The following is a 24,858-nucleotide window of genomic DNA, read 5'->3' as shown; positions in this document are numbered from 1 at the left end:
CACGCACGACAATATCGGGCGCCTGGGATTTTCTCACAATAAGTGATGATGCACACACGATGAAAAGAATCAGAAAAGGTTAAGTAAACATGTAGCATGTAAACATGTAGCATGTAAACATGTAGTTTTAAAATTTTAATGTTCACATTAACTTAATTTCTTGTGTGCATTTTGATGAGTATATAAATAGTATGTAAATAAAATACAGTTTATTGTTTAACAAATTTTATTTTATGATATTATTTTAATTGCAATGTTAGATGTTATATCTGTTAGATATATAACCTAAAATTAAACTTGAAACCCCTTTACTAACTGCTGGTCCGGGAAACTGCACACAAAGAATGTAGTGGTCCTTGACACTCTGCACAAATGATTTAGCGGTCCTTGAGTCCAAAAAGGTTGAGAAACACTGTCCTAGACTATGGGAAACACCTATATTGGGCAGCAGTGATATAGGAAGATGCTGAAAGGCATCGTCTCACACTGCTCAGGAGGAGGCAGTGGTAAACGTGTATTCTACCAAAGACAACCACAGGGCTCTCTGGTCGCCAGGAGTCAACACTGACTCAACGGCACACTTTACACACCTATGCTCAATTTGGCATTAAGTCTGAATTGGTCCTGTGTATTTGATGCTTGGCTGCTTTGTCATCGTTTTAGAGTTGCAAAGGAATGGAGTTTCTCAACAAAGATAACCAAGGTCTGAGTGAGAGCTAATATTTGTAGTCATCAAATTGCTTGTAAGCAGTCTTGGTGTGCACTAAGCATTGTTAAAGTGCAGTGCTACCTAGAAGTACAGAGGTCAGTGCTCAGAACCGGGCTCAGTACTTCATGAGCATCAGCTTGCCATGTCCAGCTGGAAATCTAGGGGTGGCAGTTGAGCCTGGAGGTGGAAGGATTCACCAGTGAGTAAGCAAAGCAGGGTCAGGGTTTTCCCTCCTCCTTCCCTTCCAGGCCTGATCAGTCCATCACCTGCCTGGAGTAGTGATCAAGGAAGGCAGCAGGGAGTCCACCAGTGTTCCCTCTAACAGGGATTCCCAGGCGTTATTGACTACAACTCGCAGAATCCCCAAACGAAAGCCTTTATAGCTGGGGATTATTGATTGATTGATTGATTCGATTTCTATATCACCCTTCCAAAAATGGCTCAGGACCGTTTACACAGAGAAATAACAAATAAATAAGATGGATCCCTGTCCCCAAAGCAGGGTGGATTTGATTTAAATCAAACTGATTTAAATCACGATTTAAATCACTAGCAGGGTGGATAAAAATCAATGATTTTTTAAAAAAAAATCAAAAAAATCAGATTTAAATCAAAAAAATCAGATTATTTTTATTTTTTAAAAAAAAATCATTGATTTTTATCCACCCTGCTAGTGATTTAAATCGTGATTTAAATCAGTTTGATTTAAATCAAATCCACCCTGCCCCAAAGGGCTCACAATCTAAAAAGAAACACAAGATAGACACCAACAACAGTCACTGGAGGTACTGGGATTCTGGGAGTTGGAGAGAACAACATCTGGGATAATCAGGGGGAACACTGGAGTCCAACCCTCCACAATGCAAGTCTGCCCACCCACCCTGATGAAGCAGAAAGTAGTCTGGCTCCCAAATTTTGGTACTGTCTTCTATAGCTAAAAAGGTCTAGAGGTCTGGCTTGGAATGTGCTAGTGTTTTTGGACCCTATGTAAGCTCTGAAGAGTAATTGGGAAGTAACTGACACAGCAGGGAAATGCTTGACTAACAAGCAGAAGGTTGTCTGTTTGAATCCCTGCTGGTACTATATCGAGCAGCAGCAATATAGGAAGATGCTGAAAGGCATCATCTCATACTGCACGGGAGGAGGCAATGGCAAACCCCTCCTTTATTCTACCAAATGAAACCACAGGGCTCTGTGGTTGCTAGGAGTCGAAATCGACTTGATGGCACACTTTACCTTTACTCTGAAATCAGATGATGTGGAAAATCTAAAGTCTGTTCAATAACTGATACTGATATCAGCAAACTCTCTGCTAGACATCTGTATGGCAAACGTAGGGACTGGCTAGACCAAGAAAATCTGTTTGCAGAGGAGCAAGCAGCTTTAGGGAGGGTAGATTCACAGCTGACCAGTGTCTGGTGCTCTAGCAACTCATTGAAAAATATTCTTCCAGCAACTTGGCCTCCCTTTACGCTGCCTTCATAGATCTTGTGGCTACATTTGATTCCATCCCCCGAGTCAAGCTATGGGTGAAGTTAGAATCTTCCTTGATCAGCTGACACCTGCTCTATCTGATCCACATTCTTCATGCAGATATGATCCTCAAGGTAAGGTGCGACCTTCAAGGGCACCATACAAACCCGACACAGAAGGGAGTTAAACAAGGCTGCGTCCTGACCCCGCTCCTGTTCAACTTTTACATTAATGATATGGTGAGCTGCCTTAGTAGCCCAGACTTTCATTCCCTCAAGCTGGCGGATAGAAGCATTTCCACCCTGCTCTATGCTGCTACTGCAGCAATCCTCTCAAGGACTCCAGTAGATCTTAGAAGAGCATTGAGGTTCTAGCTTAGTACTGCAAGAATGATCTACTGGCAATCAGTCACCAAAAAACTAAAGTTATGGCTTTCTCCAGAAGACCCAAGACCTGGCCCTGTATAGAAGGCAACAAGGTCAAACAGGTCACTAGTTTCAAATATCTGGGGGTAGTCCTACATGCCTCGGGCTCAGGAAAGGCCCATTGCAACCATGTTGCCCTCACCACTCATTCTAAAATTTCACCGCCATTCTAAAATTTCTACGGATTAGAGGTTGCCAGTATGTTCCCTCAGCGCTCAAATTATTTGAGGCCAAGCCATTGGTGCAACTCCTCTATGGTGCCCAATTGGGGGCCCCCTCCAATTTTGCCTCACTGGAGTGGGTTCAGTCCAAATTTCTAAGAGCGGCCCAACAAGTGCCACACTGTGTCTCAAATGCTGCCCTACACTTGGAAACAGGCATGATAAAGGTTGAGGCCAGAGTATGGATGACCATTCTTAACCTCTGGCTAAAATTATCCCTCATCCTTCAGGGCCTGGCTCCTTTGACCCTGCAGGACAATTTTCAGTCTTCCTGGAAACGGGCCATCTAGACTAAACTGTCGTTCCTGGCCTTCCCCCCCACTCTCCTACTTGCTATGGACTGTGACCAGGCGATAGCAGTAATCAAACCAAGGATAATGGACACGGAGCGCCCGGCCAACTAGGCAGGGCTCCAACCTTTCTGTCCCCAGAAAGACATAGATACTTTGCCTCCCCTTCCACGTACCTGTCACAGTTGGAAACCCCAAACCATAGAAGGGCCTTTTCCTTTGCCCGTTGTCATGCCCTCCCCTCCACTGTACTGGAAGGCAAAGAAAGAAAAATCCCAATTGCAAAGAGGCTTTGTCCCTGTGTCACTGGGAAGGTAGAAACCACAGAGCATGTACTCCTTTTCTGCCCCTTTTATAAATAATATTTATAAATATACATATTTATATATAAAATGGCTCATATAAAATCAAATACTGTTGATACAACAATTGAAGTGGCCTTTGCTCATTCTGAGATATGATCATGTATTTTGGGGATTGAGTTGTGTTATAATGCTGTGGGCTCAGTTAAAGCTCTTGTTCCCCTTCTGTGAATTCCAGCCCAACGTGTCACCAATAAAATTTTGCACTATTTGTCTGAATATTGAGTGTCATGACACCTTGCATCTACTGGAATTGCTAAAGTAAATTGGAGAGGTTTCTTGTTATCAGTGTGGATCAATTTAAATCCCCAAGTGAGAAACCTGATTTAAATCATTTATTTAAATCAAGTTTCCCACTGATACTACTTTGTATATTTGTTAAGCGATAGTGTAAATCGAGTGCAAACATTAATTTACTGCTAAGATTTATAGTATCTAGAATGTTGTGTGTAGTTTTTTATAACTTATTTTACTAATCTAGAAGATCATGCATAATACCTGGTTTTTGTTAATCTGCAGACATACAGATTAATCATCAGCAATTTTCCCCCAATAGGTTTTTTAAATAATGTCATTCTTGCAACTAGACCCTTTATCTCTGTTGCACTTACACTTGACATGTATTTTCTCCCCCCACCCCCAGGGAAGGATTTTTCCCCAAAAATATTCTTAGATTAAGGGGTCTCTTATGCCCAAAAACTGTGACAGTTTTCCTGAGACACAATGTGTGGAAGAATGCAGGAAGCTGTGTACTGAATACTGTCTTTTTTTCCTTTCCACTGTTTTTCTACTCAGCTTCTTTTCCTATATTGTGTCTTCATCTTAACTAACTCATCTGCCTTAACCCAGTCCCACCACAAACAGTCCTACTGTCCAGCCTGTGTCTTTGCACATGTGACTTTAGTCTGCTTAAAAACAGAAACCTAATTTGCAGAAGCAAGAGCTTCTATTTATAGGGCAGTGTCAGGCAAACTAGAGCCACTTTCCTGAGATGAAACTAAAATGAGTGAGTGGTTGGTTGGTTGGTTACTCTTAAGTCTGTGTCTCACAAATATCCTGGTTTAAAACAGGTTTGCAATCAATTCAAATTTTATCATCATTTCTTAATACTTATGAAAAGCAGCTTTTGCATTAGATGACATACAGCATAACAGTTCATGTAAATATGTTATGGCTTGACTCTGGGGGTCAGGGATTGGAAAGTCATCGCAGATGTCATCACTGCTGCATCCAAATGACCTTTTACTCCTAGTTTATGCCTAGTACCTAGTTGATCTCTGCCAGAGGCCCAGAGTTAATGCTCTAATTATAAATATTTATGACTACATACCAATCAGCTAATTAGTATGCACTTTTATTTAGGAAATACCTGATAGATGGAAAATTTGATTTAAGTCCGTGATCTAAATTGGCTTTTCGTGCTTGGTGATTTAAATTGCTGATTTAATCAATCTAGCCTGCTTCTTATAACTCAATTGACTTCTATTCCTGTATTGCAAATAGTATACCAGAGTAGCTCATGTACCTTGCAAGCATCATTAATATATCCAACGAAGCTTGAAGTTTCATTCTGCTTCTATTGCTGTGATACCTTGATAAACAAAACCTTGACACTCTTATCTAAGAATTCAGAATTTTTGTGGGGAGTTAGGGAAGTCTGTTCTCTGTGCCAGTCTAGAATTTGCAACTGTCAAACTGCTGTAGCTGTTTCAAACTTATTTGACCATTACAGCCCACAGATGGAGTCCACCGGTACAAAAATATGCTGTCTCTCCATACCAACAGTACATGTCCCTAGAGACATGCTTCAATTTGAACTGCCACACAGGGTAATATGTTACTAGCTGACCTGGTGCAGAGCATCTGCGCCCCTAGTTCTCCCTGTCTCTCCCCCACATCCCTTCAGCCATTCTCGCCCTGCAGCCAGGCCTCCGGCGCTTCCTCTTGCCGCCTAGAGGCCAGGCATGAGATTAGCCATGGGTATGTTTTGGCAAATTATATGTATGGATAGATACTTGGCACATGGGGTTATGCTAAGGATCTGAAGTAGATTTTCTAACATTGTAAATTGACTCCAGATTGTAGTAGAACAAACACCTATGCATGTAGTTCTCAGTATTTACTCTAAATAGGATTATCAATTTTCTGTGGAAGAGAGCTAACCACAGGAGAAGCCACTGCTGAATTCCACTGTAATTCTGCTTTGTGAAAACAAAACCACAATAAATAGTTATGGTTGCTACATGCTAATGCAAGTTACTAAGATATATTTAGTAATTTGATAGTTCTGCCTTGTGGTCTGCTTAATGAAAGGAAATCCTTGAAACCCAACAGTCTTCAGTAGTCCATGCTGTCTTGAGTAGAAACTGAAATTTCTAACTAAGCATGAAAACTTGCAAGATTCTGAAGCTTGAAATGTGCAATTGAGCTTTGTAGAACTGGTGCTATAGCTGCACCAGTATTCAGTGAAAATACAAACGTTTCATAGAGTATTAACTTTTGTAAACCACCTTGAGATGCTTAATGAAAGATGGTATAAAAATTTAACAATAAATAAAATAGTTTCACTTCTCATTCTGTAGAATCCTACATTTGTCCACTCCAAGTGTTTACCGTTAGCTGTGAAATAGATTTGATGTCAGACATTTAATCTCAATCCTAAAGTCATACCATCATGACTACATCCATCTGAATTTACACCTTTTATTCTAAAAATTTTCATGACTATGCAGAAAACCATAACTTGGAGAAATATTGGCATTCCAGTCTCTAATAGAAAAGTAGTTCACACATATAACCTTCTTTGTTCCTTCCTTTTTGATTTATTGTACTTCAGTTCAGTTATATAATCCCTTTCTTGAAGATACAGTTCCTTCATGGAACAGAGAACTACGTAACTACTATATCTTGAAAAACACTGGGTAACATTTTCTAGGCCAGATTCAGATCAAATGACAACAGAAACAAAGGGATGATTTTATCCTTAATAAAATCCATGACCTAGATGCAAAGGAGAAAGCTAATTTGGATACTTTGTGCCCTGCCGGAGACCCAGCCCCTGCCCATTTGAACAGATCTTCTGCCAGTATATTATATTGGCACAGCAGTGCAGTATAGTTAAGATGAGTTGTTTCAGCACATTCTATAGGACATAAAAGCAAAATTGTCTGTCAAATCTACCTGACCACATGCAGACATCAACACTAACCTTCCAAATTTGGTGCTGATCCCTTGAATAATGGCTAAGATACAACAGTTTAAATTACTCCAAAATCAAAACACCTTCCATGTCTCCTATACCTTTTTTTCCCAATTGGATAACATCTTCATTTTTTAATGCCCCTTTTAAATTAAAAAAAACAGGTTTATGCTCTAGCACAGTGTTTTTCAATGTTCTTGGAGTCATGGACCAGTGCATTATTCATGCACAGTTTCCTGGACCAGCAGTTAGTAAGGGTGTCACCCTGCCCCCACTCACCCCTACCCCCAGGCACCTCCCCAAAACAATTTTGGGCAGTTCTCCGGAGCTCATTTCCAGGCAGCCTTCTCTGCTGGATAATGTTCATTTCAAGGAAGTGAAATGTATGTTAGCCAATAGCAAGGGCTGCCTGGAAATGAGCTCCGGAGAGCTCTTGCTGGCCCAAAATTGTTTTTGGGGTGTGATTTTTATTAGTGATGCCTCACGGACCAGTACCCAATGCCTTGCGGACTGGCAGCAGTCAATGGACTGGTAGTTGAGAAACGCTGCTCTAGCATAAGCCTCTATTGGTTTACAAAAAGTTGATCCAGTATTTACTGTGGTGTTAGTCTCTGAAGTCCCCATAATAATGGTAAAACCAATGAAGGGCATTTGATGATTTTGCCCACTGAGAGTTCTGAAGCCAGAGTTGGGAAGAGCAAGTCCTGGCAAGTGGCTTCTTGTTTCTGAATGTAGCTGCTTCATAAGGAGAGTATAGGAGCACTCTGGCACTTCTAGAGTGAGATTCCAATTCCACTTCCCATGGCAAAAATCCTTCAGTATAAGAGCCAAAGTGTTCCCTACTTAGAAAATAGTGAATATCACTGCATTATACCATCACAGCCTGTTTCTCCTTCCTGACTTTTAGCTTCTGTTTTCCATGGCTTTACTAAAGTAATGTTTAGAATGGAAGAGAATGTTTTCTTCACTACGAGCCCCTCCACCCATTGAGATCATCCAGAGAGGTTTGTCTGCAGTTGCCACTAGCTCATTCTTTGTTGCTGCCCTAAGACTGGAATGTGTTCTCTGATGAAATAAGAGCCTCCCCACAGGGTTGATTTGATTTAAATCACAATGCAAATCGCTTCACAGGACTCGATTTTAATTATTTAAATCACAATTTAAATTACTAAGATTATCTAATCATTTTCTATATTATCTAATCATTTTCTCATTCTTGTTGTCGAATGTAAACTTAATACATATTTAGAGATGTAGGTTTCATTTTTAGAAGGTAGGTACACATTATAATAGGTACAAACATCTCATAATGCTGTTTCATTTGGGCAACCAGGCCTTGCATTTTGTCGTTGCACTGCTTGCCTTCCTCACACATGTGTGTTTTACCCACAGGTACAGGAACTTTTACCACCTGCTGACATGATAGGTTTTTCCCTTCAGCAGTGGAGGATACACTCAAACTGTTTCCTCAGTACTGCATAAATATGTTCTGTTCACTTTGTTTCACTTCCTATTTGATGCATTTATATCCAGACTTGCTCAGATCTACTCCTTCCCCCCAAATCCTCTGTTTATTTATTGACCTTCTTTGTCTTTGCACTTTTGAGGGGGAGAGCAAGGGCGTGTGTGTGTGTGTGTGTGTGTGCGCGCGCACACGCAGCATGTACACCACTTGCAGAATAGGTCTTGTTTCTAGCTGAGCTTATTCTTCCTGCTCCCAGAAGCCTCCCTGGTTGCAGCTGCATCTCCAGGCTTGGAGACTGCACTTTGTTTATACTCGAGAGCTGCACTGCAAAGTGAGCTCTCAGTCTGTTATACATGGGGACAAGTCGCTTAGTTGGCAGTGGACTGGCTGCCCCCAGATTTGGCTACAAGCACTACAAATTGGAAAGAGGATTAGATTCATACTCCCTCTTTCTATGATGGGGGCCTACCTAAGCAGACTCCAGAACTAGCTACGTGACTGTATGGCAATAAAGCTCATTTCAGCCTTGGAATGAAATCTAAACTCCCCGCATTCTCTTGCAAGAGAGAAAACATCTGATGCTAATGAAGCAATTAGGCCAGGAAGGGAAAGCACAGGGGTAGAGCCACTATTGGGCGAACGGGTTCAAAGAACCCGGGCCACCAGACACACAACCCATGTCTGGCATCAGATGTGGGGGGACGGCGTTATTTTGCTCCCAAATGGGGCTGCACCGAAATCGGCGCGTGCCACATTGGCAGCACAACAAGAGTGACTCTCCCTGCTTCCTGGCCTTGCTGCCAGCGCAGTGGAGCCGGCCCCCTGGGTCTAACATCAGACACAGAGGCAGGGCCAGGGGCACAGGGGCGGCCGGACACGGGCTGCCACCAGCCTTCCCCCCACCTCTGGGAAAGCAGAAAGAGATGAGTGCAGCAGCAGCCTCCCTCACAATAGGGATGAGTCAGTGACATAACTTTGAAACGGTGCACATCAAAACTTTTGATAGAATTATTGGGAGATTCAGTCCCAGCGCACGATACTCTTTTGATGCACCTGCATACCCTAGTTTTCATTACAATCAGCCTACAATCATACACACGCCTTCCTACTCAGGAAGGAGGATCAGACACAATGCATTCCAAAAAAGCCTGTCTGGACTCCCCTGTTCAGCAGAGCATGACAACAGCAAAGTGCCCCCAAGGCATGTTTTGGGATATAAGTATCCCTAACCCCATGACTCAGTGTGCTTCCTTGTGTATTGTACACTTCGGACTCCACTGCAACAAGAACTCCAGCAGACCACCTTGGTATGCCCCTATCTATTGAGGCCACCTGAGCTGAAATCACTACTTGGATTGATCCGTGTACCAATCCAGCCAGTTTACCTAGCAGGCATAGGAAGCTGGGTCCATCGAGAAGCCATTCTCGTCTGCATCCCTCCACACTAATTCCTACAACTGTCCTGCTTTCCACTTTGCCTCCCCGGAGGGACACTAGTCTCCAGTTGCCTGAGTCATAACTTTGTGAGGACAGATGATATAGCCTCTTGCCCAGCTCCTTCAGGGCTGAATCTATCCCTCTAATTGCTGAAACCTCCCCCCCCCCCATCTTAAAGTAACTCTCTCTTGCCTGCCTGGGAATTTACACATAATTTGGAACTTTAAGCTAAACGTGCCTTACAATAGTTTGTTTTTAAACATATTTTTAGTACTTTTATGCTAGGACTGCCTAGTAACCTAGAGTTATTGCTTCTTAAACTCCATTTGTTGATTAAAACCTCTTTCTCAAGCTGATTTTCTTGAGTTCAGACACTTGCACAAATTAAAACTGCTTGGAACTGTCCTTTTGAGCTAAATTCCCCACATTCTCCTGAACTGGGTGTGTCAACCAATAATCCCCGAGGCAGTTGCATCAACAGTCTGTTATCTCTCATCACCTTATACTTCTGTTAACATGTTCATAGAATATAATTAGGGGTTATGTTTAATATTCATTATATCATCTTTGACCTAGGTCGTTTATGAATTTTTTAAAACTCCCATTTAAATTTAAAAATCTGATTTTTTTAAATCTTTAAATAAAAAATTTTCCATTTTTATCAACCCTGCCTCTCCATCTCTGACACTCTCTCCCCACCCTTTTAACTAGACTGTGGGTTTAAATTGTATGTCTGATTCTTTATTTTTAATTTGTGTTGTAAACCGCCCAGAGATGGAAGTTCAGGGCAGTATACAACAGTGTTCTCCTTAATTATTTTCATCTGTGTGTGGAATGAGTTTTGTTCTGAGCGGCAGTATCAAGGCAGTGTGTGCACATGTGCATTCAAAATGGGTCCTTCCTAATTCAACCTGAGCAGGATCTAAAATTCATTGAGTGGACATCAAAAAACATGTGCGCGTGTGCACATGTGTGTGCCTTGCGGGGAACACTGGTATACAAAATTGAAAAATAAATTTTAAAAAAATTAAGCCTACTTTCCTAATTGAATTTTATCAGATCACTTTTTGTCCATCTGTGTCCCCCTTATATGTGGTGAGATACAAATCACATTCACAGTACATGGGAATTAGTCCTTGGGGACCCCAGTGGGATATTATTATTTTCCAATCTGTGTTGCAAAATTGGAATACACTCTGCTGAAATAAGAGCCTTTCATCTCTGACAATTTTTAAAAGACACACCTTTAAAGACACACCTATTCACCCAGGCTTTTAATTAAATATTGTTTTAACAGTTTTATCATCGTTTTAAAATGTTGTTTTAAAAATTTAAATTGTTGTAATGTTTTAACTTTCACTGTCATTTATTTTGATTTAACTACTGTTTTAAGATGTGCGTTTTGTTGTTGTTGTTTATTTTAACTAATGTTTTAACTTGTAAACTGCCCAGAGAAGTGAGTTTTGGGCGGTATAGAAGTGTGGATGGATGGATGGATGGATAGGCTGCCGCTAAGGTATAGGCAACACCCCTTTGTAATCCATGTGCTGACCAGTGTTCCCTTGAACAGGGATTCCCAGATGTTGTTTACTACAACTCCCATAATTCCAACGCACAAGCCATTGCAGCTGGGGATTCTGGGACAACACATCTGGGAATCCCTGTTAGAAGGAACACTGGTGCTGACAGGTGGATACAAACCAAATTGACAGCATATGAAAGGGGGTCCTTCATGTTAAAAGAAACAGAAGTTTAGTTTTCCTTAGAACTACTTGTTCTTTTTGTGTGTTGCTTATTCTTCTTTCTAAAGTTACCTAAACCTTTTAAATGCTTCACTTACCAAACTTTGGATGCAATCCAAATACCTTGACTGTTGCTGGTGTGTGTTTTATGTTTCTTTTTAGAATGTGAGCCCTTTGGGGACAGGGAGCCATATTATTTATTTCTCTTTGTAAACCGCCCTGAGCCATTTTTGGAAGGGCGGTATAGAAATTGAATAATAATAATAAATAAATAAATAAATTATTATTATTATTATTATTATTATTATTATTCATACCTGATGTAGTACTTAATTTTTTTTCTTTGAACTGCCAGACCTCTATATCATGTCATAAGTTTTAAGTCTCCTTTATTTCAAGAGTGTCTTGCTATGTGGTGCATAGGTTTGCTGTTTTTGAAATATCAGTCCCAAAAAGACCACTTGGGTGCACAAAAATAGTACTGCTGGTGTTTGAATATCAATCAGCCTTTGGATCTGGACTGAGCTACATAAGAATGGGGTTCTGCGCCTGCTCAGGACCCTCACAGTAGAATGCCGCAGCTCATAGTGGTGACCAAGCCACGCCTATAGCGTGGTATTTAAAGGCGGGTTGGTGCCATTTTTCTCAGTTCTTTTCCGACCATTGTTGCATTCGGACCTCAGTCTGTTACTCCTTGTTGGAAAGTTCTTCAGAAAGTGTTTCTGCTTTGTGAGTTCATCTTTAAAAAAACAAAAAATGTACAGTTCTTTTGGTTATTCAACTTGTTTATTTGTTTTCTGGTCTGCGTTGGCGTTTTTGACCCTTGGAATGGACTTTGGACAATGCTTCTGTTTGTTGCTATTGCTGAGGAGAAACTGAGCTTTAAGAGGTGCAAGGGATGTAAAGCTAAACTCTCCTCTAAAGACCTCCATGATTTGTGTCTCATCTGCCTTGGAGAGGAACACAACATTTCTACTTGCCAGATATGTCTGGTTTTTTCCACCGTAATCGGAGCCCATCCTTCAGTTAGGGTTCTTCCTTTATGCAAACAGAGTCGACAGGAAGTTGTCACAGCCAAGTTTTCCTGGAGGCTAGGATGAGCACTAATCCCCAGTTTAGCCCAGGATCGGCAGTAGAGAGAGAGCTCCCCTAAAGCTTCGTTCTTTTGCTTCTCGATTTCCTTGCTTTTGCCCTTTTTCCCTTCCTCTGTCAGTCTCCGCTCATACAGCCTATCTCCTCTGCTAACCCCCTCGCAGCTTGCAATCTCCCGCCCTTTCTCCCCCCTCTCTTTTGCCCGGCAGCCCAGCCAATGGAGCGCGCTCATGCCGCCGACGCCATTTTGGCGTCCTTGTCGGAGGGGGAGATTGATGCAAGCGCCACCCTTAACACGGGGGCGAGCTCCGGAGCTCGGCTTTGAAAAATTCTAAGTCGGCCTCGGAGGCTAGCCCATCGTCCCCAAGACCAAAGAAGTTTGAAACTAATCAAAGAGCAAAGACCGTATACTGTTGTTGTCAGGTCTGCAACAGCTTACGTCGGATATATGACCCTCAAAGTAACAAAATATCCTTGATATCTATTCTTCAGCATCAACTCCTTTGATATGAAAGAAATCTCCTGATCCACCAGACAAATGAACCTCTCTTGACGCCGACCGCCCTTTGACACAGACACATTCGACATCGAGGGCTCGATCTCTGTCACCAGCTCCAACACTGATCGATTGATTCCTCGGCACCTTCGACACCTGCTCCTCAGTTTCCAGCTTAGATATTGATGCTGAATACACCTGTGCTGTCGGCATCGAGACAGGTCTCGCCTCAGTGTCAGATGCTGATGCCAACATTCAGTGTTGACGAAGAAGAAGATTTGAACAGAGCTGCAGGATTGGACCCCCTCCACTGCATGCATATTGCTGCCAGTATTAGATTCATCCTCCAGAGAGGGCAATCTGTTTGGCACTCCTGCGGTTTTTCTCACCCTTTGGCAGCAGGTTCAACTCTTGCTATGGCTGCTTTAGGAGCCTCCTCCCTTGGCACTCCATATGACTGTCAGGAAGGAAGACCATGGAAATGTACTCCTTCAAAATCTTACCATCCCCTCTCTTCTTCTTTAGTGACGAACATCTTGGCAAGTGGGGATGCATTTGCTTTACCGTGCAGACCAGTTATACTAACTTCTGTTGCTACGCAGACCATTGCCTCAACCCTTGTGTCTACATCAACGCAGATAGCCCTACCACTTTCAAAACCCTCATGCCAAATGTATTGCTACTACTCCAGACAGAAGCCCTCGTTTAGACAACATGAGCCCTGTGATTTCAAAAAACAATACTACCCATATCATAAGCACCCCTGTCAAGGAAAAGGGGAAATCACCCAGTCCCAACACATGAAACAAGTGGTGCCTCAAAATCATCTTTGAGGAACAGAACCGCCCACCATCACCTCTACACTCCTCCCCATTCCAGCCACCAGAGGCATTAACATTTTGGCAAGCGAGCAATTACACCAGCCTTGCAATTCCATCCCTTCCGCCAGTTCACGATTCCATCAAATTGGGACACCATGCCCCTGCATGGCACTGCTTAACATCGGACCACTGGATCCTGAAGATCATATCTTGGGATACACCATAGAGTTCAAAACGACCTCATACTTTTCAGGAATGAATTTCACTCAACTCTCCCTGTCATTACAGGAGGAAGTGAAGGAGTTGTAGGGAAAGGGTGAAACCACCCCTGTGTGGTGGTCATGCAGACAGGAAGATTTTTACTTCCGTCATTTTCAGATCCCAAAGAGGGATGGTGGGATCCGCCCCATCTTGGCCTACGCTTCCTGAACAAGCTTGTCCATGTAAGAAAACTTTGCATGATAGCTTTGCTGAAGATCCTACCATCAATTCTATCAAGAGAATTGGCTTGCAATGCTGGATCTGAAAGACCCATATTTTCATATTGGCATAAGGGAACAATACAGGAAGTACTTAAGATTTACTGTAGGCGAACAAGTGTACCAATACAAGGTTTTACCCTTCGGTCTGTCTACCGCCCCAAAGGTATTTACCAAATGTATTGTGGTGGTGGTGGCCCATCTGAGGACGCAGGGTATAGCTATATATCCATACTTGACTCCTGACCTCAAAAGATCAAATGGAGTTTATTTCTCAGAAACAATATGTTTTAAATCTCCTCCAAAACTTGGGGATCCAGCTCAGTTGGGAAAAATCCCATCTAAAACCGGTGCGTATCAACAACTACATTGGAGCTATCTTGAACACAGAGACCAAGAAGGCTTCTTACCGAAAGATCGGTACAAGTGTATCTGGGACCTGATCCACAAATTCAGACAATGTCCATCATAGCCAGCTCAACTCATTCAATGGCTCTTGGGCCTCATGGCATCCAGCAACAGAGTAGTACATTATGGACGCTTGAAAATGTGAAAGCTACAACTTTAGTTTCTATCAGTTTTCCATCCAAACTTAGACAGTCAGCACAAGTATCTGGAAATTCCAGTTCAGATACTACACTTCCTTTCATGGTGGTCAAACGACCAGAATCTCTTAGAGGGGGTTCCTTTTCACACACTGACTCCCTCAATTTGGTTGATGACACGTTTCTACTTGCGGTGCTCACTGTGAGAACCATCACATTCAAGGCAAGTGGACACCACAAGAAACTCAGTTTTACATCAGCTTCTTGGAGTTGCTAGTATTCTTCCAAGAGATGAAGGCCTTCCTACCACTTCTACAAGGCAAAGTTGTGCAGGTGCAGTTGGACAATACCACTGCCCTGGCTTACATCAACTGTCAGGGTGGAGCAGTGTCACGGACCCAGTGCGCTCGCAGACGTTGGTGCATCAGGTTTACCTGATAGCCATCCATATAAAAAGCGTAGACAACGTCCTAGTGAACGATCTGAGTCACATGTTTGCGCAACAGCAGCAACACGAATGGGAATATCTTGCTCCCTTCTTCAACATCTAGATAAGCCCCACCTGTTCACAACTTCAGAAAACACAAAGTGCACCTGTTCTTATTCAAGGGTGGGTCATGACCCACAATCACTGGGACGGCTTCCAGATGGACTGGTCACAGGTGATGCCGTATATGTTCCCACCACGCCCATTGATCAGTTGCATGGTGGCATGTCTCATGACTACTCCAACATCCTGTATTCAAGTGACTCCATGGTGGCCAAGGCTCCATGGTTTCCACAGGTACTCAAGCTATTGAAAAACCAGCACCAGAGATTGCCACAAGAACTAGATCTTTCCACACAAGACAGTCATATCCTACACCCATACGTTCTCATACTCTGACAGCTAGGCGAATCTGTTTCTGAGTAACATATTACTCAACTGTAGGAAGCCTTCCACCAGGCGTAACTACTTTGGCAAATGGCTTTGTTTTAAAACTTATGCCAGGGCGCACAGTTTTCACCCTAAACAAGCTACCATTAAGGATGTACTCCTCTGCTTGACTACCTTGAAAACACAGTTTGGCTAATGTGTCCCTTAAAGTTCATTTGGTGGCACTTTCTTACAAACATCCAGGCTGTGATGGTAAAACTCTCTTATCTCACCTGGAAAGTAGAGCTTTCCTAAAAGGCCTCATGAATATATACCCACCTAATCGTACTCCTGTAGAACCTACAGGACTCCTGTAGAACTTAATCGTACTCCTGTAGAAATGGGAGACTAGAAGTGTGAGCACTAGGAGATATTCCCCTCAAGGGATGGAGCTGTCTGGGAAGAGCATCAACGTTCCAAGTTCCCTCCCTGGCTTCTCCAAGATAGGGCTGAGAGAGATTCCTGCCTGCAACCTTGGAGAAACCGCTGCCAGTCTGTGAAGACAATACTGAGCTAGATGGATCAATGGTCTGACTCAGTATATGGCAGCTTCCTATGTTCCTATGTAACCGTGGAGCATATCCCTGGTTCTCTCAGCACTGACCCAGCCAGAGCCCAGTTGAACCAAGGGGTACTACTTCCATCAACTTGGTAACTTTAAAAACGGCCTTCGTACTGGCCGTTTACAGCAGAGCGGGTTAGTGAACTGACAACTTTGAGGATTGACTCCCCATACACCAGGATCTATCCTGATAAAGGTGCTCATGCATTTGGATCCTGACCTTATACCCAAGGTGGTATGTGAATTTCACCTTACTCAAGATATTGTTCTCCCCACATTCTTCAGGGATCCTTCTACACCTTTGGAACGTGCAATGCACTCTTTGGATGTGTGCAGGGCACTTCTATATTACCTGGGCCATATTAAAGAATTTAGGTCCACGAAGCACCTCTTTGTAGAATGCAAAGGTCCTAATAAAGACAACTGCATCTCCAGACAAAGAATGTTCAAGTGGCTAGTCGAGCTCATTATGCTGGCCTACACAAGACAAGGACGTGAAACCACCTGAATCAATCAAGGCCCACTCTACCCGTGCCTGTGCTTCATCGGCTGCACACCTGTCAGGGGTAACCTTCATGGACATCTGCAAAGCAGCAAATTGGTCCACTGACTTACTTTTCATCAAGCATTGTGCCATAGATGTGCGCTCTGCTGCTGAGGCGAGCTTTGGAAGAAGCGTTTTAAAGCGGGTGTTACAATAGCTACTACTTCACCCTCCTCCATTGGGAGCTAGCTAAATACCCATTCTTATGGAGCTCGACGGATCTCAGTCCAGATAAATAGGTTGCTCACCTGTATATTGATCTGGCAGAGATCCATCGACATCCATAAAACCCTCCCGAACCATCGCTCTGCAGTAGTGTTCTGCTATGTGTGTTTTGAGTGTACATGCTATTCTCCTTCAGTTATGAACTCACAGATGATTGTCTTCCATAGCAGTCGTCCAAGAACCGAGGAACATGGTGCTCAGCCCACCTTTAAATAGCACACTGGAGGCGGGGCTCAGTTGCTACAACGAGCTGCTGCATACTACTGCGAGGGTCCTGCACAGGCACAGAACCACATTCTTATGGATGTCGATAGATCTCTACCAGATAAATAGTTACAGGTGAGCCACCTGGTTTTTTTGCTCCTTGGTTTTTCCTCTTTCCTCTGCAACTAGCTCCTGTTACTATGCTCTGCACATGGAGTACCTTTGCATGCTATATAGTTCAATCCCATTTTCTACTAAGTTTAATACACTTTTTTCTTTCAATTGACTTTTTCAGGCCTTATTGGCCATCTTCAGGTTAATTGACATTAAAGCTGCAAGGCTATGCATGCTTGCTTGAGGGTACTTTCCAATGAACCCAGTGATATTTCCAAGTAGATGTGCACACAATTGAGCATTTTAAAGTGGAGCTCCCTCCCCACCTCCCTACTAAGCCCCTGTCAGGTATTTATTTTACACTTATTGCACACTTTCTGTACCAACAACTGGACCCAGATGGCGTCAGCATCCAGGAGTCAGTTTTATAAGCTGTGGATGATACACTAGCTGCAGCCCTACCTGGAGCAACTGGATCTGACCTCTGTTACTATGCATCAGTTACATCCAGATTTGTTTACTGCAATGTGTTCTATATGGGACTCCTTTAATAAGAAATAGCCTTTAAAGACTATTTGGAAGCTTCAGCTGGTTCAGGATGCTACTGCAAAGATGCTTGTAGGTGCTAGTTGCTACTCACTGCACAACTATCATACCTATCCTGTGGCAACTTCATTGGCTGCCAGTTTGCTTTCAGGCCAGACTCAGGGTGCTGATCTTGACTTTCAAAGCCTCAGGCTTGAAACTGGTGTGCCTTCTGGACTGAAATCATCCATATGAATCTGCCAGGATCCTCAGATCTTCATTCCAGACCCTGCTCTTGGCTTCACCACTGATGCAGATTCAGTTGATGGAGACCAGGGGGAGAGTGCTCTCAGTAGTACCCTCACCCCAGTCTTTGGGATGCTCTTCCAAAGGGAGCCTTCATAAACAAGACTCCCATCTTGTTTAGTTCTAAAAATAATCTGACGATCCTCCTTTAAAAAGAAATTTTATAGAATTTTAGTTGGGTTTCCAGTTTTAGCCTTGTCTGCCATATTCTTTCCATTGTTTTGCTTTTATGCTTGTTCTGTTGCTATATATTTTGGTATTTTTATTGTAAGCTGTCCTGAGCAGCAGTGGGCTGGACAGGCAGGATGCACATATTTTGAATATAAAATTAAAAAATATACTAGCCGACCCGCACAGAGCATCTGTGCGTTCTTTGGGGCTGGCAGTTACATCTCACCCCACCCACCCACCCACACACACACACACATCTTCTGCCCCAGTCTCTGTTTCTGGGCCCAGCTGCGTCTCCTCCCCACTGCCACTGCTTCCCTCCCCCACTGTCACAGCTGGTTCGGTCCGGCCCCGCCGCCGCCGCCCGCCGCGCTCGGGCCGGCCCTGCCGCCACTGAGACGCGCCTCAGCCAATCAGGTGTGTCCCTCCGCTCCGCTGCCCAGCCAATCAGCTGGGTTGCCGGGACACATCCCCACAGAGGCTGAGGCTTCCAAACCAGTACCTTAGTGGCAAAATAAATACTTGTTCTATGGTGTGTAATGCAGCCTTTTGTCTGAATTAGATGGACTAAAATTAATTTTCAGGTGGAGAATGGTGACACTTCACTAACTTTCAAATAGAGAATGGGGGGGCAAGGGTTAAATGAAACGATAGTGAGTTCAATTGCATTTGGTGACTGTATTTTGTATTTTCATCAGATAAGAATTTTAAATGTAAAATGTTGAAACTATATGTTGACTTAATGGGCTATGAGAGAGGGGTGACAGACAATGTCCCCCTCCCAACAGTCTTGCAGATCTGTGCTAGATTTGTGATCTAGAATGTAATGGGGACCCTTGAATTGGTTTGTACATTTTTCTTGGTCATGCTAAAATGTGACAGTTACATATTGTGGTTAAACTTAGCGAGGTATACTAAACAGGTTTTAAAACGTCTGTACTCTTGCAGGTGTCCTGGCTTTTTAATCCAGCAAGAAGTGAAATAACAAGCCTTGACGGTGGTAACATAGATGATACTTTAAGTAAGTACTCAAATTTTGTTGGTTTCTTAAAAAAATTGGGGTTTCAATTATTTTGGGTGAGCCTGAAGTTGTCATTCAGAGTCTAAAGTGGGTTTAAAAAAATAAATTAAGACTATCTTGATGAATATCTTTGACAGTTATAACTGCAATCCAGAACACACTTACTCATGGCTTATTAGAGTTTAATCAATTTAGGTCTATCACTGAGAAGGAAGTAATGGCACAATCCTGTGTTTACTTTTTTCTTTTATTAACGGAGCTCAAGAACTGCTTTTAGTATTTGGAGGAACTGCGCTGCTAAATACCACCATTTTTAAAAAACAAAACAAAAACACCATAGGAGTGCTTTCATACTGCAACTCTAAAGGTGAGAGCATTTTGGTATCCAATTTATTTTGGTGGGAACTGTCACATCACTTAATGTAAAGTGTGTACATATTGTACATATTCGGCACAGTCTAACTTTACTACACATTTGAATGAAATATCTAAAACTTTGTGCATTTTGTATCTGAGGTGGCTGAGGTGGTGATTGAGATAGGGAGTTCTGGTTCACAGCTCAGTCTCTTAGCCACAACTGTGCAAGGTACTGAATTTTGAAGGAGTAATGCAATATTTTGAGGTCAGAGGAGTGAACCCCAAAATTCCTTAGGCTTACTGAGCAATTAGACTGACTAAATTAGGAATGCCGATTTAGTTTTATTGGTAAGTCTTAACATTTTTTTTATTATTTTTAAACATTTATATCCCACTCTTCTTCCAGGGAGCTCAGAGCATTGTACATGTTTATGTTTATCCTCACAACAACCCTGTTGGTTAGACTGAGAGGTATGTGACTGGCCCAGAGTCACACAGTGAGTTTAATGGCTGAACAGAGCTTTGAACTCAGGTCTCCCTGGTCCTAGTCCAACACTCTAACCACTATACCACACTGGCAAGATGTAGGAGAACTGAGAATGTGCCAAGCTTGTCTTGCTTTGACCGCATTCATCCTTTAGTGAATGGGGCTTGCATTGACTAATGAAAAAGTCAGTTTATCTGCATGGATCACTACACTGGAAAAACAGGCCCAGTAGCATCCTTTTTCTACAAATAGGGAAGGTCCTGTTTAGGGTCTAGGGGTGGATGGGGAAGAAATTTAGTCCAGTAATTCAGGTACTGTAACTAAAATAGTTACAATACTATTTATAATACCGGTCTCCAACTCATTTGGAGACATTTACAATACAAATGTATTGTAAATAGCGTTGTAACTATTTTAGTTACAGTACCTGAATTACTGGACTAACTTTCTTCCCCATCCACCCATAGACCCTAAAGATGACCTTCCCTATTTGTACAAAAAGGATGCCACTGGGCCTGTTTTTCCAGTGCAGTGATCCATGTCAGTAAACTGACTTTTTCATTAGTCTGGCTTTCCAGGGTTTTAAAATCGGTTTTAATATTTTAACCCGGTTTCGGGGGTTTTAATTACTGCAATTGTTTAATTCTTGTTTTAAAATGTTTTTAAATTGTTAACTGTTGTTATATTGTGTTTAATTTTTGTTTTAGCTCTTTATTGTTTTAGTGATTTGTTCTTAATTGTAAACCACCCTGAGCCATTTTGTAAGGGTGGTATACAAATAAAATAAATAAAACAAGCTCTGACATTACATCAGTTCAGCTGTGCCAAATCCAAGGTTCTGTAACTTCCTCTTCTGGTAGCTAAGATGGCAAGAAATTTGCTCTGTTCTTTCCTGCACTGATTGAGGCTTGGCTTTGAAGCCATACATCTTAGATATGAGCATTTTTAACAGGGGGAAATAGCAACTTTAATATATATTGTGTTTTCTTTCAGACCATGCAGATGTTGCTTTAGTGAATTTTTATGCTGATTGGTAAGTGTTTCTACACTACAACCAGGATCATGTGCTGTTAGTAAAATTTACAATTCCATACGCAATTAGATAACATAAATTAGTGCTTTGCAAATTATAGTGTGACATATGAATACAATTGCTAAAATTCTGATATTAAACACTTCACTTCCTAGAAGTACTTGTAGTCAACCCTACACTATGATGCCATTGGATTCTACCCCAAGGGAGAGGTGGAGACAGCTTTAGGCTCCCTCACTGTAGAGCAGGGCTGCTCAGCTTTGTCCCTCCTGCAGATGTTGGCCTACAATTCTCATAATCCCTGGCTGTTGGCCACTGTGGCTGGGGACAGTAGGAGTTGTAGTTCAAATACATCTGGGGGGACTAAGTTGAGTAGGCCTGATGTAGAGAGAAATGCAGAGTGGTTTAACCTTGCAAGGTCGGGGGAATCTTGACCTATTTCAGATTTACCATTAAATCATGGCTTAGACTCTGATTGCTAAGAGAGCTGTAGACTTGCAAGCTTTCCTCTTATGTATGAAAGGAGAGTGAAATCTTCTGCTTTTACTTGAAACAATCACAGTCCTGTGTTGCATACAAATAGGGGAACCGCAGTTGAACTGACTAGAAATAGGACAAGCCATGATATCAAAACAGGATTGATATCCTAGCTTGTTTTAACTCTAGTAGAGGTCTAAAATGTTCATAAATCTTGAAACCATGGGTTTCCCCCCAGAAAAAAAACAAATTCTGAGAAATTATATGTACTTATTTTTATATTTAAACATGTTATACTTTTAAAGACACAGAATGAACTGTACAGCTTAATTAGTGCTTAAGATGTTCCATTTTTAAAAATAAGGCATATATAAATGTTACACTTCATAAGTATGCCAAACAATTACAACTATACCTGGTGCTAGAGATTAACCTGCCAGTTTTGCTGCTCACAATAAGCCTCTTGCCGCATCTGTGCCTCCCTTCGACTTCCTTCTCTCTCCATACAAGCAGGCAGAGAACTGGGCTGCCTTTTTCTCTGTAGGAAGGTGAAACGTGGTGGTGTTGGTGTTCTTTGAGGTGGGTTAATTTCTCCAAGAGGAACAGGGGCCAAATCAGGAGAAGAGTATATCAATATCCAGATAAAATATGAACGTAGGCAACAATTTGCAAATAAAGGTCCTAGGAATGGCTTAGGTCCGTGCGTGTGTCTAATAAAGATGACCGTGCATCCTGTGATGGGCAAAGGCTGAAATACATCTGGGATTTGAGAGTTATGTATAGCTTTCTATATAAAGGATTATAATTATAATTATCTAATACTTTTCATTGTCTTACCTAAAACATCTTTGAATTACACAGTTGCAAACATTTTGAAAGCATTGGACAGGAAGTGATTATATAAAATCATGCCTTGTAAAGCATTTTATGCATCATTCTAAGATAGGGGGAAGTGTTTTATAAAAGGTTTTCCCAAAATCTGCAGTTCTTCAGTCTCTGGCCTTGGGGAATGGAAACATTCATTTTCCTCCAGTCCCCCCAGGCCAGGCCTTCACATCTTTATATATGATAAAGAGAAAGGAATGGGAGAGAGTGCAGCTCCCATTGATTGGTTAATTCTAAACTGTGATTGGCAATTTATACTGCCAATACTTTCATACATTTCCTCCTTTCATTATATGTCATATTTCATAACTTAGGCCCCTGTATTCAAATAAACATGGTATCTCCCTGGATTCTGTTCTCTCCACAGGGTGGAGGGCTAGAGCCTGAGGCTGCCTCCTGATCTTCCCCAGGATCAAATCCTGGGATATTAGTATCACCAGAATAGAACCTATATGCCATTCCCTAGTAATATAGTCAGGCGGGAACGGTTTGAGTGCCTATCCATTTGGAAACTAAACAGGGCCACCCAAAAATAGAGTAGTGGCTTCGACATACTTAGCAGAACTTTCGGGATACTTAAAAACTTCTATAGTTTTACATTTGTTCTTTAAAAAGAAAAGAAAAAAGCCCAACATTGTTTCCGGGACCACACAGAACGTTGAAGGCATAGAGATAAGAAAATACTATAACTCCGCTCATTGCCTTGAACAAGGAACTTCTTGTCTTTTGTTTGCAGGGATGCAGATATGCACTGCTGCACACTGCACACACACACAAACACTCCTGTCACAACTGCATTAAAATTCTAGATTTCTCCATTATTGTTTACGGGCAGCTCCCGATCTCCAGGGTGAGAGAGAGAACAGTGGACCTAAAGCAGGCCTGCTCAATTTAGGCCCCCCAGCTGTATTTGGACTACAACTCCCATAAACCCCAGCTGCTGTGTCCAGTAGCCAGGGATTATAGGAGTTGTAGGCCAACATCTTCAGGAGGAGGAATCATAAATCAGCTGGACTGTATAAGTTTATCTTTTTTTTTTCAGCTGTGGTTGACAGGAATTAAGTTAGGAATGTTAAAGTTATCAATTGAAAGGGAAATGAGGCCAGGGAGAGAAGAAATTTTCCTGTTGCCCTAATACCTTTATAGTAGCATTCTGAAGTGGAGGGATTAGGATTGTGAGTCGGGGGGGGGGTACATGTCACGGAGTTAAAACAAAAACAGAACTTGCTTTGCTGCACCATACAGGGAGGTTTCAGGATGGAGAAAAATGACACCATTTACCTTTCTCACTCTCCATAATCGCTACCCTCCTCTGCCTCTATAGAATAAAATACTCTGGTAGTCTGACTGCCAGCCCAAGTCTTTTCTCTAAACTCTATATAGCACAGCAAGGGCATTAAGGGAGTGGGAAGAAGAATTGTAGTATCTGGATGCATTCTAATGTCTTACAGTCTTCAGATATTTTTCAGTAATTGATCCTTGTTTGGTGTCCTCCCTTTCAACAGGTGTCGCTTTAGTCAAATGCTGCATCCTATCTTTGAGGAAGCTTCCAATGTCATTAAGGAGGACTTTCCAGATCAGAATCAGGTTGTGTTTGCCAGAGTAGACTGTGATCAGCATTGTAAGTCAATCTTTTTTTATTCAACTGTTTTTCAAATGGCAGGGGTATGTGGCAGTGAGGAGCACATCTCTGGGTATTTTCCGCCACATTCTAGGACAGTAGAGGAGTGCATCAATGAATGGGTTAAGCTCCTCCCACTTGCTCTGGGACAGGGCCAATTGTGTTTAAATGGTGCAGTGCATGTCAGGGGGAGCGCTTCCTTGTGGACCCCAGTTCTGCCCTGTCTTGTTCCAGGTAAGATATTTATCTGAGTGTTCTTACCTCCTCTGTGTAGCTTTTGTCTTCCCTCCTTCCCTTTTCATAGTTTAGCCAGTCAGGATGGGAAGGAAGGCAGATTGTACTCAGTGCTCCTTTCATCTAAGATTCCAGTGGCTGGCAGAGATCAAAGCTCAATGTGCAAGCCTGCCTTCCCTCAGGCACACAAATCTTCCTTTAGGAACACAAATCTTGTAAGCACTTCAGATGGTTCTGAAGTGTTTTTTTAAAAACCAACCAGCATTTTTTTTTTAAAAAAAGAGAAGTGAATATGCAGCTGAACCAGAAGAACTGGTACCCTTTAAATAAAATAAGTCTAGTTAGCTAGTTCAGTTTATTATGACCTTTGATCAGATAAAAATAAGTCTAATTTTAAGTGTGGCTGTTCTTAGAAATACA

At 42.2% G+C, this 24,858-nt stretch overlaps 1 protein-coding gene across 5 annotated transcripts in view; it reads left to right on the top strand.

Moving 5' to 3' along the window:
* ERP44 (endoplasmic reticulum protein 44) overlaps positions 1-24,858 on the top strand; it is a 73,131-nt gene that overhangs the window by 19,269 nt on the left and 29,004 nt on the right. For 2 of the 5 annotated variants that reach the window (XM_053262841.1, XM_053262844.1), the window contains 3 exons: positions 19,272-19,344; positions 21,182-21,221; positions 24,089-24,204. In XM_053262841.1, coding sequence (XP_053118816.1) covers positions 19,272-19,344; positions 21,182-21,221; positions 24,089-24,204 — 229 coding nt within the window. Of the gene's footprint in view, positions 1-2,194; positions 2,317-19,271; positions 19,345-19,603; positions 19,712-21,181; positions 21,222-24,088; positions 24,205-24,858 lie in introns of those variants that run through there. The other 3 variants (XM_053262840.1, XM_053262839.1, XM_053262843.1) reach the window with 3 other exon arrangements.

The sequence above is a fragment of the Hemicordylus capensis genome, chromosome 6, assembly GCF_027244095.1.
Source record: "Hemicordylus capensis ecotype Gifberg chromosome 6, rHemCap1.1.pri, whole genome shotgun sequence".
Classification (NCBI taxonomy): Eukaryota; Metazoa; Chordata; class Lepidosauria; order Squamata; family Cordylidae; genus Hemicordylus; species Hemicordylus capensis.
Note: the sequence above shows the minus strand (reverse complement) of the source record. Positions and strands in the feature narration are given on the sequence as shown.